The 19951-nt window shown below is 37.0% G+C and overlaps 2 protein-coding genes across 2 annotated transcripts; both read left to right on the forward strand.

Moving 5' to 3' along the window:
* The first annotated feature begins 245 nt into the window (after positions 1-245).
* Positions 246-3081, forward strand: LOC138894083 (uncharacterized). The gene is made up of 4 exons (XM_070178760.1): positions 246-1190; positions 1366-1775; positions 1847-2075; positions 2926-3081. The coding sequence occupies exons 1-4, from the start codon at positions 246-248 to the stop codon at positions 3079-3081; spliced, it is 1740 nt and encodes a 579-aa protein (XP_070034861.1).
* Positions 3082-3201: 120 nt separating this feature from the next.
* LOC138894084 (uncharacterized) lies at positions 3202-4302 on the forward strand. The gene is made up of 3 exons (XM_070178761.1): positions 3202-3493; positions 3596-3747; positions 4048-4302. Exons 1-3 carry the CDS (start codon positions 3202-3204, stop codon positions 4300-4302), a joined length of 699 nt encoding a protein of 232 aa, XP_070034862.1.
* The last annotated feature ends 15649 nt before the right edge of the window (positions 4303-19951 follow it).

Below are 19951 nucleotides of genomic sequence, written 5' to 3' on the forward strand. Positions count from 1 at the left end.
AGTGATGACCTATGATCGGCACCATCATCGGAAAAGCTCATCGAGTCATTCCTCAAGAAGTTAATGCTTGTGAGAAAAAATTTACGTTCACGGATGACGATCTTCTACTAGGTCACACTTCTCATAACCGCCTGTTGTACCTGGTTGGCTATATGCGCGATGAAAGGGTAAATCGAATTTTGGTTGATGGAGAATCCTCAGTGAACATCTTGTAAATTTGTACTGTGAAAGAACTTGGTATTCCCATGAATGAACTCTCAGAAAGTCGTGTGATGATTCAAGGATTCAACCAAGGGGGGCAAAGGGCCATAGGTTCTATCAGGGTGAGAATCACTATTGAAGATATGCAATCAAGTGCATTGTTGCATGTGATCGATGCAAAGACTTCATACAACGTCTTGCTTGGAAGGCCTTGGATATATGAGAATAATGTAGTTCCATCTACCTACCATCAATGTTTAAAATACTACGAGGGTGAATTCGAGAAAAAGATAGTTGCTGATGATGAGTCATTCACCGATGTTGAGTCACACTTCATCGATGTAAAGTTCTACTTGAAGAACCGCATTGTGGAGGAGCTAACATCTGATGACATCATGAAAAGCAAGAATGACGAGCCCACAACTAAAAAAGCTGAGGTGACTGCTGGTAGAGCCAAAGTTGTTACTGAAAATGTGCAACCTAACTCGAATAAATCTTATAGAGGGGATATTGCGTCTTATGGCAAGAAAGTAACTCATGCGCTCCAATATGTCCCTAAAAGGAAGAAAGATAAAGGTGAATCATCTAATCTCCAAACTAACATGCTAAAGGAGTTAACTCTCCCGGTAAAACGAATTGAGGCAGTAAAGTTGTCCTCAAATCCACTTGCAGGGTTTGTGGCCCAAAATCGTTTGGATAAAGTGGCACTCCCTACAAAGCGAACAGATGAAGGTTTTGATCCTAATGCTTACAGGCTATTTGCAAAAGCTGGATACAATCCTAATGAGCCGTCAAAGTTAGGAAAGCTCCCATTAGAAGCTGCGACGAGGCAACCACGTGAAGGTTTGGGATACAAGCAACAGTCACCAGTGCGCATCTCCATAAGAAGGGCGAGCATCAATTATATCACCGTAGAAGATGAACCTGCCACTTCTAACAAGCCTTATGTCTTTGATCGACTTGGAAAATCAACTATGAGGACTTTCAATGTTTGAGATATTGGATCCATTAAAGAAAGGTAATAAATTTCAGAGAAATTATTGAAATACAAGAACACCCGCTTCGCTCAAAATTTAGAAAATCTCTAAGGATTTCCAAAGTTTGGTTCCTTCTAGAATGAGACGACAAATAAAAGCCATGGTTTAGTGTGATGATATACTAAAGGTGAAGCCATACATTGTGGTCTACACTAAAGAATGTGATGAAGATGAAGAAAGTGTGGGTTCTTCGTATCATATCACTGCACAAGGCGAGCACGGTGTTTCATCTATAATGGAAGATAACGAGAAATTGGAGGATGTTTCACTGTGTTATCCCCCGGGACTTGAAGAAGGGGTGAAGGCAACGATTGATGCCTTAAAAGAAGTTAACCTTGGCACAAATGAAGAGCCAAGGCCCACATACCTAAGTGTTTTATTAGCAATCGATGAAGAAAGCACTTATATCGAGTTACTCAAGGAGTTCAAGGATGTCTTTGCTTGGAGTTACAAGGAGATGTCTGGCTTGGACCCTAAAGTAACAGTTCATCGCCTTGCAGTCAAGAATGGTGCTCGTCCTGTTAAGCAAGCCCAAAGGTACTCATTGAAGCTGGCCTTATTCACGAAGTTAAATACCCAACACGGATCTCAAGTATTGTCCTTGTAAGGAAGAAGAATGGCCAGATTCGGGTGTGCGTTGACTTTAGAGATCTCAACAATGCATGTCCCGAAGATGAATTCCCACTTCCTATTCCAGAGCTGATGATTGATGCTACTACTGGGTATGGGGAAATGTCCTTTATGGACGGTTCATCGAGCTATAACCAAATTCGCATAGTGCCAAAAGATGAAGAGCTAACTGCATTCCGTACCCCCAAGGGTATTTATTGCTACAAGGTAATGTCTTTTGGCTTGAAGAACATTGGTGCTACTTACCAAAGGGCTATGCATAATATTTTTGATGATCTTCTCCACAAGAATGTCGAATGCTATATTGACGACTTGGTGGTAAAATCAAGAGAGAAGAGCGACCACTTGAAAGACTTGAGAATGGTGTTTGAGTTGTTCCGGAGGTACCAACTTAGGATGAATCCATTTAAATATTCCTTTGGAGTTACTTCTGTAAAGTTCCTTGGTTTCATTGTCCGACATCGAGGGATCGAAATTGATCAAACCAAAGTGGATGCCATTTTGAAGATGTCTGAGCCTCGCGATATTCATGAATTGAAAAGTCTGTAAGGAAAGCTAGCATACCTTAGGAGATTCATCTCAAACCTAGCTGGGAGGTGCCAACCATTCAGTCGCCTCATGAAGAAAGGCGTTCCTTTCAAGTGGGACCAAGCTTGTAGCAATGCCTTTTAAAGCATCAAAACTTACTTGATGAAGCCTCCGGTTTTGGCAGCCCCTATACCTGGAAAGTCGTTGATACTATATATTACAGCACAAGAAAGTTCTGTTGGAGCGATGTTGGCCCAAGAAAATAGTGAAGGGAGAGAAAACTCCATTTACTACTTAAGCAGGATGATGACACCAAATGAGCTGAATTATTCGCCAATCAAAAAGTTATGTTTGGCACTAGTCTTCTCAATCCAAAAGTTGAAGCGCTACTTTCAAGCTCATGTCGTTCATCTTATTTCTAGAGCAAATCCCATAAAGTTTGTGATGTCTAAACCTGTCCTTAATGATCGATTAGCAAGGTGGTACCTCCAGTTTCAATAATTTGAAATTTGTGTACATCCCTTAAAAGGCTATAAAAGGACAAGCGTTAGCAGACTTCTTGGTAGATCACCATATACCTGATGATTGGGAGCTAACTGACGAACTACCTGATGAGGACGCAGTGGTAATTAAAGTTCAACCTTCATGGAAGATGTACTTTGATGGTGCTGCACATCGCGAATGAGTTGGTGTTGGCGTAGTATTTGTCACCTCTCAAGGCGAAGTTCTTCCCTACCCTTTTATGTTGACACAACTCTACTCTAACAACGTTGCTGAGTATCAAGCATTAATACTTGGGCTTGAAATGGCTGTCGAAATGAAGAGGTTGCAGTTGCAAGTATTTGGTGACTCTCAGTTAGTGATCAACCAGCTTTTAGGTAGTTACGAGGTCAAGAAACCTGAACTACTCCCATATCATGATTACGCTAAAAAATTAATGGGGTGGCTCGGTGACATGACTATTCAACATGTGCCTAGGATAAAAAACAAGAAAGCTGATGCTTTAGCTGCCCTAGCTTCATTGTTAACCTTGCCAGATCAAGTGCAAGTTACTATCTGCCAAAAATATGTAGTATCGCAGCCAAATGAGGGTGAAAGTGAAGAAAATTAACTCGAGCATCTTGTCGCTATTTCTGAAATTGAGAAGGAAGAATGGAGACAGCCCATCATCGACTACTTAAGCTATGGGATACTTCCAGGAAATCTGAGGAGAAGGAATGAAATCCGTCGCCGTGCACCTCGTTTCCTTTACTACAAAGATACTCTATATAGAAGGTCATTCGAGGGAGTACTCTTGCGATGCTTAGGGGAAGATGAAGCAGTCCAAGCTTTGCAAGAAGCACATTCTGGGGTATGTGGGTCACACTAGTCTGGACCAAAACTCCACTTTCATATAAAAAGGATGGGATATTATTGGCCAACAATGGTAAAAGATTGCTTGGACTACGCTCGAAGATACAAGGCTTGTCAATTCTATGCGAATTTTATTCATCAACCTCCTGAAGTGTTGCACCCGACTGTTGCATCCTGGTCGTTTGACGCTTGGGGATTGGATGTTGTTGGACCACTGCCAAAGCCCTCTGGTGGGCACCTATACATCTTTGCTACAACTGACTACTTCTCAAAATGGGCTGAAGCTGTTGCTCTTAAGGAAGTAAAGAAAGAAAATGTTACAAGTTTCATCCGAGTAAACATTATCTATCACTTTGGCATTCCTAGTTATATAATAATGGATAATGGCAAGTTGTTCGACAATAGGTTGATGAACAAGATTTGTGAACTCTTTGGCTTCAAGAAACATAACTCTTCTATGTACAATACTGTCGCCAATGGTCTAGCCGAGGCATTCAACAAGACTTTATGCAACTTGTTAAAGAAATTCGTCTCCAAATCCAAACGGGGTTAGCATGACCATATGGAAGAGGCTCTGTGGGCATATAGGATAACTCACTGCACGCCAACACAAGCGACCCCTTATGCATTCGTTTATGGAGTTGAAGTTGTCTTGCCACTAGAGCGTCAAATACCTTCATTACGATTAGATATTCAATAAGGGATCATTGATGAAGAAAATGCTCGACTTCGATTAGCAGAATTGGAGGCTCTTGATGAGAAGAGGTTGGAAGCTCAACAGAGCCTTGAATGTTATCAAGCTCGATTGTCTCGCGCTTTCAATAAAAGAGTTCGCCTGAGATCCTTTCAAGTAGGAGATCAAGTCCTTGCCGTACGAAGACCCATAATTACTTCCCATAAACCTGTAGGAAAGTTCACTTCAAAATGGGATGGGCCATATGTCATACAAGAAGCTTACTCAAGTGGGGCTTACAAGCTGGTTGATGCAGATGGCATGAGTATCGGCCCTATCAATGGCAAATTTTTGAAGAAGTATTATCCTTGAAGTTGCAACGCTCCTTGACGTACGAGCCTAAACTTCATGCCCCTACACTCCTGGCCCGCATGAGTCTAAACTGTGTACGGCCCACCACAAAACAAAGGAGTCTGCTAGGTTGAAAACCTCAAAAGAGGTGTCCTAGGCAAAAGTTAGGACATAAAAAAAATAAAAAAATAAAAAAATCACCCATTCTGAACTACGGTATGACTTGATCCTCTTCACCGAGGTACGTAGGCAGCTTAGAGTTCTATTCTGAGTTCAGTCGCATAAGTTCAAAAGATACATAATCCCCCAATCATTGTCTGAATGAAGTACAATAGAATGTAATTCATTCAATCAACACTTGAAAATCGAGTTGAGATACCATTCTTCTGTTAAACTTTGGATCTCATTTGATTTAAAGGGGGCAAGCCGCTATGGTAAATTGGTGTCTTCAATAAAATGATTATAGTCTTTTAGGAGGCTAAAAAGTATTTGCATTGAAGTCTGGGGATTCTCTACGTTTTCATGTCCACATAACTTTCAAGTTTGTTGGTATTCATATACGCTCACTACCCTAAAAAAAAGAAGAATAAAAAAAGGGAAGAGAAGAGAGGCGTCAGAAGGGAACGCAAGTATAAGAAGGAAGATTACCTGGCACGACGTTTCAAATTCAGTGAGACTTGAACCCAAGATATTCAGTGAGAATGAAGCTCTTGGATTTCAATTTCTGGCAATTAAAAAAGTCTTGCGATCTCGAGGTTTCCACACAAGATACAAAAATTTTGGTAAAGTCGCGCTAATTTGGAACTGTCGGCATATCAGAAACCAAAGTCGACCTCGAACTATCATCCAAAACTATACTTAAGGCATTAAATTTTTATATTTTGGATATATTTTAGATTTTGAAGTTTAGTTTCCAAGAAATCAAAGTATTTGTAATTTCGACGTTCCTACATCAAGATACAAAAGTTTAGGTGAAGTCGCGCAAATCTAAAATCGTCGCCGTGTCAGCATTTAATATTGAATTCGAACTATTTTCTGAAACTATCCTAAAGGCATTAAAATTTGCATTTTGGATATGTTATAGATTTGTAAGTTAAGTTTCCAATAAATCAAACGGTTCATGATTTTGGCTTTTCTACTCCAAGATATATTTTGTTTGGTGAGACTGCGCAGATCTGAAATGTTCAACGTGGTGGAATCTAAAGTTGGTTTCAAAATATTATCTGGGGTAATTCTGAAGATGTTTGATTCTAAGTTTTGGATATGTTTTAGATATTGAAGTCTAATTTTCGAAAAATCAAACGGTTCATTATTTGGACTCTCCCACGACAAGATATGAATCTTTTAAGCGCGTAAAGCTAAAAATTATGCGACTAAGATAAAAGTCGGATAATGTAAAGCAAAAGAGAAATAATCTTATTTAAGAAGAAATAAATATCCACTTGGTCAATCTAACATAAAAATAAAAGGGGAGATAATGCTGATAGCTTAATCTAAACAGAACTTGTAGTTGATCAATTCTTGACAGCTAGTCTCCAAGTTCTTCTTCTTCTCCTCTAGATTGGCCGAATCATCAACAGTCAGCAAATTTATGTTGTCATATGAAGAGACCTCAGTCTCGGCAACTGAAAATTTTGCTTGAATCTCTTCAACCTCCTTTTGAGTCACTTCTATAACACCTTCGAGATTCTCCCTCTCTTGTTGTAATGTCTGCAACTTCTTCACAACTCTCTTCAATTTCTTTTCACTAGAGGAAGCTTTCTTGACTTTCTCACTTGCTTCAAGTTTGAACGATTCGAGACGCTCCTTAGCTTTGGAAACCAGCTCTAGCTTCTCATCTTCACTCTTCTTATCAGCCAAATTGGATCGCTCTAGGTCATATGAAGTAGCAAGCGCGAAAAGAGAATCCAGTAAACACTCTAATGGAGAAAGATCCAAAATATTCGTCTTTTTCATATCCTCGAAAATCTCAGTGATTTGCTCCCTATAAGATATGAGCAATTCTGCACGAGTTTTGGAGAGTCTATTGCAAATATCCTCCCAAAGTCCCAAGATGAATTCCTTTTTGCGATTAAAGACAATGCTCTTTCCTTCAAAAATAGATACTGCCGCATTTGTCACTGGTGGAACGCGAGTTATCCCATTTGGAGTTTGTCTTTTTAGGGCTTTGTCATGAGGAAGAGATGATGCCTTTGAAGGCGGCTTCACCTTAGACGTAAGCCCTCTAATAGATTCATCACTCACTTACGGCTTGTCATGTAGGGATACCATCAGATGCCCAATGGCATTTAACTGCATAAGGAAAAGGCAAAGAAAGTAAGTAATGTTTAGTGAAGCTATTCGTTCAAAAAAGAAAAAGAAGGGAAAAAGGTGAGGTAGTTGTATTTTACCTCTTTGTTACAAGCTGTATGAGTTCTTGAGGGACTATCAACACTTGGAACCTCTACGATCTCTACTGGGTTAGACCATTTCCTTTTCCAATTTTTATCTTCATTAGTACTCTGGCTTGTATCTTGAGGAACTCGCGTGCTAAATGGAAGAACTGGAGGGAGTTTGTCTATATATTTTGAAGTGCACACCACCTCTTTCAAAGCTGCCTTTGAGGATTTAAACTTCATTTTCTTATGTTGGGTAACTACTTTTAGGATTGGAGTAAGTGGTTCTTTGACTTTTGAGAGCGTCTTTCCAACACCTTGATCTTCATCTCCTAAAGGAGTAGTAAATTTTAGCCAAACATTATCTACCAGAGCTTGTAAATTATCCTCGAGAAACTTCTCATGCGCTTTCTCCCACTAAGACATTTAAGAGCAACTATTTATTTGAAGAAAAAATTCACAAAGAGAATTATGGATAGATTAATATGGCTCAAAACTAATCCATTAAATTGTGGGTTAGTGTTTAAATGTTTATGTTTAAGAAACTGATGGCCATTAAATAAGGTAAGGAATCTTTAAAAATGCTATAAATGTAAATTGAATGTGTTTTTTTTGGAATAAAGCAAAAATACTATTATTTGTATAAATATTTTCTAATAAGAGTCCTACTATGTAAAAAATTTTAAAATATAATGGGTTCAACGCTAAAAACCATAAAAGTTAAACACATTGGGTTTAAATCCTGGATTCACCTCTCATCAAGACATCAAATAATATCTTTCTCAAATCCGATCGTTCTTCCTCAAGATCAACTCGGTGCGGCCGATGATGCTTGATTTTTATGAAAATATATACATCCCAGGGAGGTCTGCATCATCCTATGTTCGAGAAATACGCTGATCTAGCCCTCGAAACACGGAGAATAATCTTGGAGAGAAGAATCAAGGAAAAAATAAAATTATACCGGCATTTGGTTATCAATAAAATTATGTTTCTTCATATTTATATTTTGATTGTAATTTATTTTTTATACTGTAAAAATTTGTTACAAACAAATTCTTGCACGCCTAATGGGACCAAATCTGCTCTTTTATCTCTTAAAAATTGGATCTGCGAAGAAACCTTTAACAATGGAAGCAACATCTCTTGTGCTCTACCTCATCAAAGCCACAAGGGAGTGGGTCGCTCCAAATAATGTCTCACCAAAGCCACAAAATTGCAAAGGGGATGTGCCAAGTAATTCCTTGCTAAATCTGCGAAGCCGCAAGAAAGGAAGAAGACTCTCAAGGTCTCTTATATAGATTTTAGACGTGGTGCCCCCAATATTTGTTTCTTCAAGGGACATGACTCCTTAATTGTATCCGTAAATTGCTCAAAATACAAAAGGAGAATTCCGTTGTATGGAAAAGTGAAAAATCAAAGTTTTCCATAACCATAAGGTATCGTGGATGGTTTAGAACATTCCAGTTCATTCTTTCGCATGGAAAATGAAGTGATGGATTTGGCTCCTATTTTGTCCAACATGGAGTTGCTTTAATTCACCAATACTCTTTTATAAAGATTAAAAATAAGGTAGTATTGTTTAAGTGAATTAATTAATGTTCCAAGGGTTCTAATTCAAAGGGGTGCTATTAATTGTTCTCAAAGGTATGAATGAAAAATAAAATTAGAAGTTCAATCTCGCAGCGAGTCGTATATAAAGGTGAAGTGTTTTGTTGTTGGGACATGACTGAGATATATCATTATTCTCACCGATACTTTAAGGTTTTTCTTGATTTTAACAAGTCTACAAATCGAAGGATTGATGTGGAGGGTATTTGAAGGCATCAAAATTTTACTGGATCAAGACTCCAAATATATTTGGGCTAGACCATTAAGTTAAGCACCTACAAAACAAGCCCATTTATGTTTTTCAAGCCCAAGAGTCCATTAGGGTTTCTTGAAGGCTACTTTATCCTAACCCTAAGTCACACATATAAAAAGGATCACATATTCCCTTTTAAAACATCACAAAAATCCCATAAACTCTTGAAATTTTCACAAAGAGAACAAGACATCAAATAATATTTTTCTCAAATCCGATCGTTCTTCCACAAGATCAACTCGGTGCGGCCGGACGCTTCTTATAATAAAATACTTCAAGAAGAAAATTCACACAATGCTCGACTTTTATGAAGATCAAATACATCCCGGGGAGGTCCGCATCATCCTATGTTCGAGAAATACGCTAATCTAGCCCTCGAATCATGGAGAAAAATCTTGGAGAGAAGAATCAAGAGCGAAATAGAGTTATACCCACATTTTGATTATCAATTATGTTCTTCATACCAATAGATATTTGAGCTCTATTGCTAACTTGTTTAGTCCAAATGAACACGCAAGCACAAATGATCATATATGTAATATACATAGTGAGTAAAGATATCGTTTTTACAGGGACAAATCTAAGAATTAGAAAGGTAAATCAATTGAATCCCCCTTTGTTTATACCGTGTCATAAATCGTTCACAAAAGAACTCTTTTGGTAATACATAAACGTTTGAATTCCGTTGATACAAGGAAATAATCTAGTGTAGTGACAAAAAAGGTTTTTGTAATGACCCAACCGATCATTTTAACTTTTAGAATCTCGTTCCCTAAAATAAAATTTTTCGTATGTGCTTTTAATAATTTATGACTTGCGGGGATGGTTGGTTCGTGATTTAGAAGTGTTTGGGTTGAAATCGGTACACTTGGTTCCTTAAGTTAGCCTTAAAAGGCCAAGTTTGATTTCGGTCAACATTTTGAGAAAACGACCCCAGAATCGAGATTTGACGGTTCCCATAGGTTCGTATGATGATTTCGGACCTTGACGTATATTCGAATCGGATTTTGGATAACCCGCGAGCATTTTGGCGCTTAACAGTAAAAATCAACTATTTGAAAGTTTAAAGTTCTTTAAATTTGGTTTGGAGTAGGTTTTTGAGTAATTGAAGTCCGTTTGGAATTCCGAGTTTGGGAATAGTTCCGTATAGTGATTTAAGACTTGCACGCAAAAATTTGTGTCATTCTGGATATTTAAGTATGTTTCGGCATATTGGAAGTAAATTGAAAAACTTGAAGTTCTTAAGTTTGATTCAATTTGGTTTGGGGTAGGATTCATAGATCTAATGTTGTTTTACACGTTCCGAGAGTTTGAGCGAATCCGTTTTATGATTTCAAACCTGTTGGTATATTCGAGCAGGGTCCTGAGGGCCCCGAGTGTTAATCGGACGAGGCTCGAACCAATTTTGAATTTAGAGCCAAAGCTGAAGCTCCCAGCTACTGTCAGAATCGCACCTGCGCTTGGCCAACCGCAGGTACGACACTCACAGGTGCGGCAGTAGCTCGCAGAAGAGGATAATTCAGCAGGTGCGAAGGACTTGGACGCAGAAGTGGACGCGCAGGTGTAGTCCTTTAGGCGCAGGTGCGGAGCTAGTTCAAGAGGAAAAATCTTGCACCTGCGAGGCTTTTCGCAGGTGCGAAAGCCGCATGTGCGGTAGCCCTCCGCAGGTGCGAAAATCACTGTTGGGCAGAACCTTAAAACGGACGAAGCTCAGTCCATTTTTGTTCGTTTTTCTTCCATGTTTGGGCGATTTCAGAGCTTTTTGAGAGGAGATTTTCAACTAGTAATTTGGAAGTAAGTTAATTCTACACACCTTGAGTTAAATACATAGATTATGGGTAGATTATAACTAGTAAATCTTAGAAATCAAAGGTTTAGATGAAAAACCTAGATTTTTATAAAAATGAGATTTTAACCACGAAAATGGGTATGGAATTGGGTAGAAATTATATATTTGAGTTCTTGAGATTATGGGTAACGTTTTCATCCAAATATTTCCAGAATCCGGACATGTGGGCTCGGGGTGAATTTTAGAATTTTTACTGTTTTGGTTAGGGTAATTTAATTAATAGCCTAAATTTGAATTATTGAACATGTATTTATTATTTTGTATAATATTTGGATAGCTTCGGATTTTTCGGCATCGAATTGAGAAATTAACGCGACATGGTAATCGGAAAGTGGACTTTGAGACAAGGTAAGTCTCTTGTCTAATCTTGTGAGGGAAAAATTATCCCATAGGTAATTAAAGTAATAATTATTGCTAATTATGGGGGTTACGTACGCACGAGGTGACGAGAGTCCGTGCGTAGCTACTATTAATGCTAAAGTCCGGGTAGTTTAGGACTCAAAGCATGAATTACTTGTGCAAATTGTATTCTTTATTTAATTAATATTATTTGATATATATATATATACATATATATATATATATATATATATATATTGTGAATTGTTAGGTAAAAATATTAAAAGATGAAAATCTCATATGCTTAATTTTCTGTTAAATTAATTAATTGTTAAAAGAAATTATTCATCCTCCCGAATTTTATCTTATAATAAATATACTCTCCTTCCGGAGGTACATAAGAAAAATGTCCTCTTTTCTTGTGGAGCGGGCCGAACGCCTCGGCAGGATAGATGCATCTATGGACCGCGCTGCACGTCCCTCGGCAGTGTACACGACACTCTGGAACGGGCCGTACGACCTCGGCAGAAATCGTGCCTAATAATAATAACTACATGATACTTTGATAGTTTATTGCAGCTTGTGAAGCTAATTGATAAATTGAAAATCTTTGAAATTCAAAGAATTAATTATCTCTATTTGTTAAGAAATTATTGTTATTGCTGTAAATGAGGCTAATTGATAAATTAAAAATTTACTGGAATTGAAGGAATTTAATTAATATATTGAGAATTGTTGCATTTGAAGGAATTTAATTATTTCTGCTGGTTAAAGAAAATCATTGTAAATTCTATAAATCATGTTGATCTAGATATTGCTACTTTTATTTTATTTATTATTATTGACCCATAGTGAGTGTCAAAGTCGGTCATCTCGTCTCTACCACTTCGAGATTAGGCTTGATACTTACTGGGTACACGTTGTTTACGTACTCATACTACACTTGCTGCACTTTTTGTGCAGGACCTGAGGCAAGTACTAGTGGAGGACCTATTATCTTACACCCACGTTATCCAGAGGCGTAGTGGTGAGCTGCCTTTCTAAGTCTGCAGCTATCTGTGTCTCTTCTTATATTTATATTCTGTCTATTTTATTTCAGACAGTATTTGGAGTTTTGTATAATCTACTAGATGCTCATACACTTGTGACACCATGTCTTGGCACACACATTGGTAGAATTTAGAATTTGTATTATTTTCTTGAATTTTAACTAATCGGTATCTTTTATATTCTCTTTAATATTGCTAGTAAAAGAATAAAATTACTTAGAAAATTATTCTGAAAATAATTGATATATGTTTAATTTAATTGTTGGCTTGCTTAGTTATAGTGTTGGGCGTCATCACGACCTATAACTGAAATTGGGTGGTGACAATTTTATACTTATGTTAGGTCACAAGTTTATATTTGCAGTTTTCCATTCAATACTTATTTATCAAAATGGTTAGAAATAAATGTAAATAATAATTTATACAAGTAGTATTACCGATCTCATACAAACAGATTAAAGATGCATGCTTGCGAAACTGACTTAATTCTTTTAGATTGGTTCTCTACTAATACTGGTAGATAATAAATTTGCGTCCAGAAAATAAAATCAAGACCGAAAAATATTGCCACAATCGTAATATTTTATTTCAAATATTTAAGTGTTACAATCTCTATGGTTCCTCTGATTCTACTTTTCCAATATAAATTCAAGGGCCTTCGAGCTTGATCTTGAATCTATATTTGTTGTCACGGACGATGATCTTGGATTCAACTAGCACGAATTTTGATTTGAACTCGTACCCCTTGAATCTTGATTTGTTCTTCGTTCTTGAGCTTGAACTTGATTTGTACTTCGTTCTTGAGCTTGAACTTGGTTTGTTCTTCGTTCTTGAGCTTGAACTTGATTGCTTGAAGCTTGAAATTTATGGAGGAATTCGCAGCGTTTGATCCACGAGCTCTTTCTTACTTCTTGTTATAACTTCTGGTTCTTTTTTGGGTTATGAAGACCCTTATTTATAGTTGTGGAAGGGAAGAGTTATGATAAAAATAAACTCTTTCCGACTAATCAAATTGAAGTGTGACAAGGCCGAATTTGATTGGCCATAATATGTCACTTGCACACGTGGCGCGATTTCATTGGTCTTTTAATTTGACTTGGAATGCCTTGTCATTTTGACACGTGGCACGATCCTATTGGCTCTTCTATTGGACTTGGCGTGCCACTTCATTTGACGCGTGGCACCAAACTGGGCCATCTAGGAAGATGATATCGGGCTTAATAAAGTGGGCTCATTACTTTAGTCCAATTAAATGGGCTAGCCTAATGGATTAAGACTTATTTATTTAATCCATATATATTGGACTTATATAATTAATTCAATTATATTAGTCCATAATATTTATTTGAACTAATATATCTTGAATTTAAAATATAGTCCAAATTATTTTATGAATTTAATTTAAATAAAATTTATATACCTACAAATACCTCATGCTTCAAGACTTGTCGGGACATAAATATATCGAGCTTCGAATACTAGACTTGAAGTATCACGAACTAATATATAATTTAAAGTGCAATGTAGATGTATTCATGCATTACTTCAAAAGAATTGAAATAATAAGATTCTGCTTAAATGAGCTTCCAATACATATAGACCAATATCCAAACACTTGGTTTATTTCTAGAAGATTCACGTGGCCTTTGGCAGAATGCCAATAAAAGTCATGCTCTAACTTTTAGGCCAAGAAATCACAATCCATCTAGCCAAATATATTGCATTCCTTGTTTAAGGAAGTATATACGTATAAAGCTATACTAACTTTACCCACGTGAATTTTGCGTGTATTAATAAAATAATGTATAAATATAAAATAATATGAATTATTGTATAATACTGATGTCAGTATATAAATATAAAATAATATGACTACATTAGTATTTAGATATTTTCTCAAACGTAAATCATCTTTTAGCCCAAAGTATTAACCAATATAATCTTTTATCCTAAAAAAATGACTTGGATGGTGAAAAGAATAAGACTTAAGCGGAAAATAATTCTTCCAAAATCCTATAAAAGCATAAAAAATAAAAGTAACAATAAACTAAACCAAGAAAAAACTGCCAAATGTTACAATACTATTCTATAAAATAAATAAAAACAAAAAAGATTAAGGGATTCACATGCTAAGGCATAACTCATATCTTGTTCGGTGAGGAACAAAATAAATAATAAGTTACCTCGATATACTACTTGTTGTGTTAGTTTTAAAAGATTCAAAAGCTTCTAAGATATAGAATCGGCAACCTAAAACTTGGAGAAAGAAAACACAAAGGTTAGACAATACCAAGTTAAGAACATAAAAGAAGATGGTAAATAAAAGCAAAAGCACTAATAAGCAATTAAAGAGTTTGAATCACAATCAACGATTAAGACTTAATGAAAACATCAAACTTGTCATATGGCAAACTAAAAAGAACATAAAAGAGAATTCAAAGCAAGACTCTTTTTAAGTTAAAGCAGCAATCAACAATGAAAGAAAAAAAGGTAAAAGACACAAAAATTACTCTTAAAACAATAATGAAATCCTTAACCGAGAGAGACTAAACCCCGGTGTCATTGAAAATTGGCAATATTTATAACGCCCTTTAATAGGGATATTCCTGCTTATTCTTTTAATTTTTTTCCCTTTTGAACCCAATAATTCGATATTACTTTTAACTTTGTCAAATACAATGAGTATTCTTCGTTTGTTTCATAGATAACTTATGTTTACCTATTTTTAGTAGCTTTAAAGTAGTGCTAATCTACGGAAAAAATATAGTACAAATATGAGTACTTAATTTCTAAGTTTTGAATGATAAAAACAATTATAGTTTACTACAACTTTAATATTAATGTGCTTGAAATAAGAAAACCTATATAAAATAAAATTTAATTGCTTTTAGAATCCTAAATATAAAGATTCTCTACATAATTCAACTATGGAAAATTTTAATAATCAGAATTATAGTTTATTTGAATGTCCCAGATATTAGAAAAATAATTAAATGATCATTCTTACATATTAGGAAAATATTTAAATTACTATTTTATCCAATGTGAACTCTATTTTTAAAGGGTAAAAAAGATGAACGACATTTCGCCAAGGGCCTTCGTGCTTTTAATAAGTATATATTCACGCACATGCCTCGTGCAAACATGGAAGGCCGAATCTTTTGCTAGCAGCAACAAATTAGATTGGAGATACACAGCCAAATTATATTCCAAATGAAATCATAACAAGAAAAGGATTCTACTCTGCCTAGGAAAACGAGCACCTGCCACCGCCTCTCTTAGCATCTAATCCCACATCGGAATTTTTTTTTAGAGTGCTCTCTTTCATAACCTTTATAAACCCATAATTCTCACGTTAACTGAGCATCAACCGCGGACACCTCAAGTCAGTTCGACTTCTGGCTTTGACGATTAGGAACCACTAGATTGAATGTGACTTTACCCTTCTATTTTTTTTTTTTGCTTTTTATTGTTTGCTCTTGTAGGTCAAACGTAGAAGGATATGTTCTTGTTTAGAAAGACGATCCATGTATGATGAAGGGAATCATAGGGTGTGAGGGGATAGGTACTCATTCCTTCCCAAATATCGAAAAGATTACTCTCAATGTGGTCCGACTATCAGAGAGATTACTCTCAAGATGACCCGGCTATCAGAGAGATTACTCTCAATGTGGCTCGACTATCGGAGAGATTACTCTCAATGTGGCCCGAATATCAGAGAGATAACTCTCAAGATGACCCGACTATCGGAGAAATTACTCTCAAGGTGACCCGACTATCGGAGAAATTACTCTCAAGGTGACCCGACTATCGGAGAAATTACTCTCAAGGTGGTCCAACTATCAGAGAGATTACTCTCAATGTGGTCCGACTATCGGAGAGATTACTCTCAAGGTGGACCGACTATTGGAGAGATTACTCTCAAGGTGGCCCGACTATCGGAGAGATTACTCTCAAGGTGGCCTGACTATCGGAGAGATTACTCTCAAGATGACCCGACTATAAGAGAGATTACCCTCAAGATTATCCGACTATCGGAGAGATTACTCTCAAGGTAGCCCGACTATCAGAGAGATTACTCTCAAGGTGGCCCAACTATCGGAGAGATTACTCTCAAGGTGGCTCGACTATCGAAGAGATTACTCTCAAGGTGGCCCGACTATCGAAGAGATTACTCTCAGGGTGTGAAGAGATGGATATTCATCCCCGCCCGAAAACCGGAGGCCATTTCATCCATTTAGACCTTTGTGCCCATTCTAATATTCTCGATTTGGACTTTGATGATTTTTTTTGTCCTTTACAGCCCGAAGAGATGGCAAATATCAGAGACTATACGTCACCTTCCTCCAAACTTAGATATCTCGTAATCGAGACTCAAGATGGCATAGAATAAACTAAGCTTTTGGTTCACACCCCACAAGTTGGCCGGTATACAACCTCATGGATTTCTTTGAGGAACTCGTTTCATGTAGAAAACTGGACCTTGGAGCACAATTCTACTTCTAATCCATTGTCCAAGATTTGGTCTCTCCAAGCGCCAATCCATCGCCAAGCATGGCTAGCATCCTTCCAAACTTAGGGCGTCGCATAATTCAAGGAGAAATACGTTGGGGAAACACATCAACAATCGAGGGCGAGTATCGTCATATTCCAGGATATTGGGAATGCCTGAAGATATACTTGGTGGAAGCCAATAAATCCTGAGTACAGCAAAGATTTATGATGTTGTATATGCCTCACTTTTCGCTTATGATCGAAACTCAGACATTTTGCAAGAATTTTGTGAAGCTTGGTTCTCCAATATGAACACGCTTCTTACATCAGCTGGGGAACTGTCTATCTCTCTTTGGGACTTACATATCCTTTGAGGTCTACCCATTGTGGGTTTTCCGTACGAAGAAGTGGTACCTGAGACAAGAGAACTCATCAGTTTAGATGAAAAACATATGAGATTTATTCCTCGATCTTGAGAGTGTTTATTTGCTGCCTTCCATCACCTTAAGGAAGGTACATGTATTAACCAAAAGGTCTCCTTGAGCAAGTGAATAAATTTTTGGTATAAGAAAGCTTTAATATATAAACCTACCCCACTACGAAAGAAAAAGAAATCTGCGCACCTAAAGTTGACACATAATCCTAACGGAGTTATTCCTAAGACAACTAGGTGGTCGAGTGATCAAGAAGCTATATTCTCCAAGCTTAGGGTGAGGTCTGACAAGAAAAATGAAACATATTTAGTAGCCTTGTTATCATGTTGGCTATGTGCTTTTGTGTTTCCCTATAAGGCAGAGAACTTCATTCATCCCGAGACTTTTAAGATGGCAAGCATGATGGCAAGCGGGTGAAAGACTAGCCTTGTGGTCCTAGTTTTGGCGAGTATTTATCATGGTTTGAATAAGATTTCGTGTTCTTCCAACTTGATCAGGTCAAAGTTTGTTTTCCCATCCATTATGTTTATAGATGGGATGAATCTCCTAAGGTATTCTAGGTTTGAGATGAATCTCCTAAGGTATGCTAGCTTTCCTTGAAGACTTTTCAATTCATGAATATCGCGAGGCTCAAGCATCTTCAAAATGGCATCCACTTTGGCTTGATCAATTTCGATCCCTCGATGTCGGACAATGAAACCAAGGAACTTTTCAGAAGTAACTCCAAAGTCACATTTCAATGGATTCATCCTAAGTTGGTACCTCCGGAGCAACTCAAACACCATTCTCAAGTCTTTCAAGTGATCCCTCTTCTCTCTTGATTTTACCACCAAGTCGTCAACATAGCATTCGACATTCTTGTAGAGAAGATCATCAAAAATATTCTGCATAGCCCTTTGGTAAGTAGCACCAGCGTTCTTCAAGCCAAAAGGAATTACCTTGTAGCAATAAATACCCTTGGAGGTACGGAATGCAGTAAGCTTCAGCTTTTGGCGCCATGCAAATTTAGTTATAGCCCGATGAACCGTCCATAAATGACATTACCTCGTACCCAGTAGTAGCATCGATCATCAGCTCTGGAATAGGAAGCAGGAATTCATCTTTGGGACACGCACTGTTGAGATCTCTAAAGTCAACGTACACCCGAATCTGGCCATTCTTCTTCCTTACAGGGACAATACTTGAGACCCATGTTAGGTATTTAACTTCGCGAATAAAGCTAGATTCAATGAGTTTGTTAACTTCACTTTCGATCAAGGGAACCAAGTCCGGCCTAAAGCGCCTTTGGGCTTGCTTAACAGGACGAGCGCCATTCTTGACTGCAAGGTGATGAACTGCTACTTTAGGGTCCAAGCCAGACATCTCTTTGTAACTCCAAGCGAAGACATCTTTGAACTCCTTGAGTAACTCGATATAAGTGATTTCTTCATGCTAGTAAAGCACTTAGGTATGTGGGCCTTGGTTTTTCATCTGTGCCAAGGTTAACTTCTTTTAAGGCATCAATCGTTGCCTTCACCCCTTCTTCAAGTTCTGGGGGAGCATCTTTCACATCTTCATCTTCTTGAGGGTCCCCATCATTCAAGGACACGTGATAACACAGTGAAACATCCTCCAATTTCTCGTCATCCTCCATTAGAGATGAAACACCGTGCTCGCCTTGTGTAGTGACATGATACGAAGAACTCGCACTTTCTTCATCTTCATCACGTTCTTTAGTGTAGAACACATTGTGTGGCTTCACCTTTAGTACCTCATCACACGAAACCATGACTTTTGTTTGTCGCCTCATTCTAAAAGGAACCAGACTTTGGAAATCCTTAGAGATCTTCTGAATTTTGGGAAAAACGGGTGTTCTTGTATTTCGATAATTTCTCTGGAACCTATTCCCTTTCTTTAATGGACCCAATCTCTCGAACACGGAAGTCCTCACAGTTGATTTTCTAAGTCGATCAAAGATAGAAGGCTTGTTAGAAGCGGCAGATTCATCTTCTACGGTGATATAATTGTTGTTCGCCCTTCTTATGGAGATGCGCACTGGTGACGATTGCTTGTATCCCAAATAGGGGTGTACAAACCGAACCGAAAAATTGTACCAAACCGAAAAGTCAAACCAAACCGATTTAAAAACCCGACTTGGTTTGGTTTGATTTGGTTTGGTATTGAGTAAAAAAAACCCGAACCAACCCGACATATAAATATATAATTTTTATATATACTTTTAAGATTTTATATTGAATTTTCTTTAAAAAATGTCTAGAAATATTTGGGATTCTCTTGCGGGATATAAATTTTAATAGAATATGAAGTGCTCCATATTTATTGACCTTAAATAATGGGTTGTATGATCACTTTCTTATCAAGTGTTACTTAAATGTGTCTATCTCTTTGTTCTTCAATATTCATATCATATGTTAAGATCTATTAAATTCTTATATATTTTTCGAATGTGAAGTGATTATTAATATTTAGGTATCATATAGATTTTTATATTTAATTACTAAATTCGGTTAACCTAGAAGTGTACATCAACGAAAAATTATTGTCAGACGACTAAAAAAATAACTATTATGTGTTACTAATAGAATTCTCTCATAAGAATATTTTAATCGATAATATGTTTGTCAATATTTTATATTTTTACTAAATATATATTTACTTATCAAATATTTATCAAAACAAGATTGAAATAATATTTAAGTAACAAAAAACCCGAAAAACCCGACAAAACCGAACCAATCCAAATTGATACAGTTGGTTTGGTTTAGTTTTTATAA

This window comes from Nicotiana tomentosiformis, chromosome 6 (assembly GCF_000390325.3).
Source record: "Nicotiana tomentosiformis chromosome 6, ASM39032v3, whole genome shotgun sequence".
In the NCBI taxonomy this organism is placed as follows: Eukaryota; Viridiplantae; Streptophyta; class Magnoliopsida; order Solanales; family Solanaceae; genus Nicotiana; species Nicotiana tomentosiformis.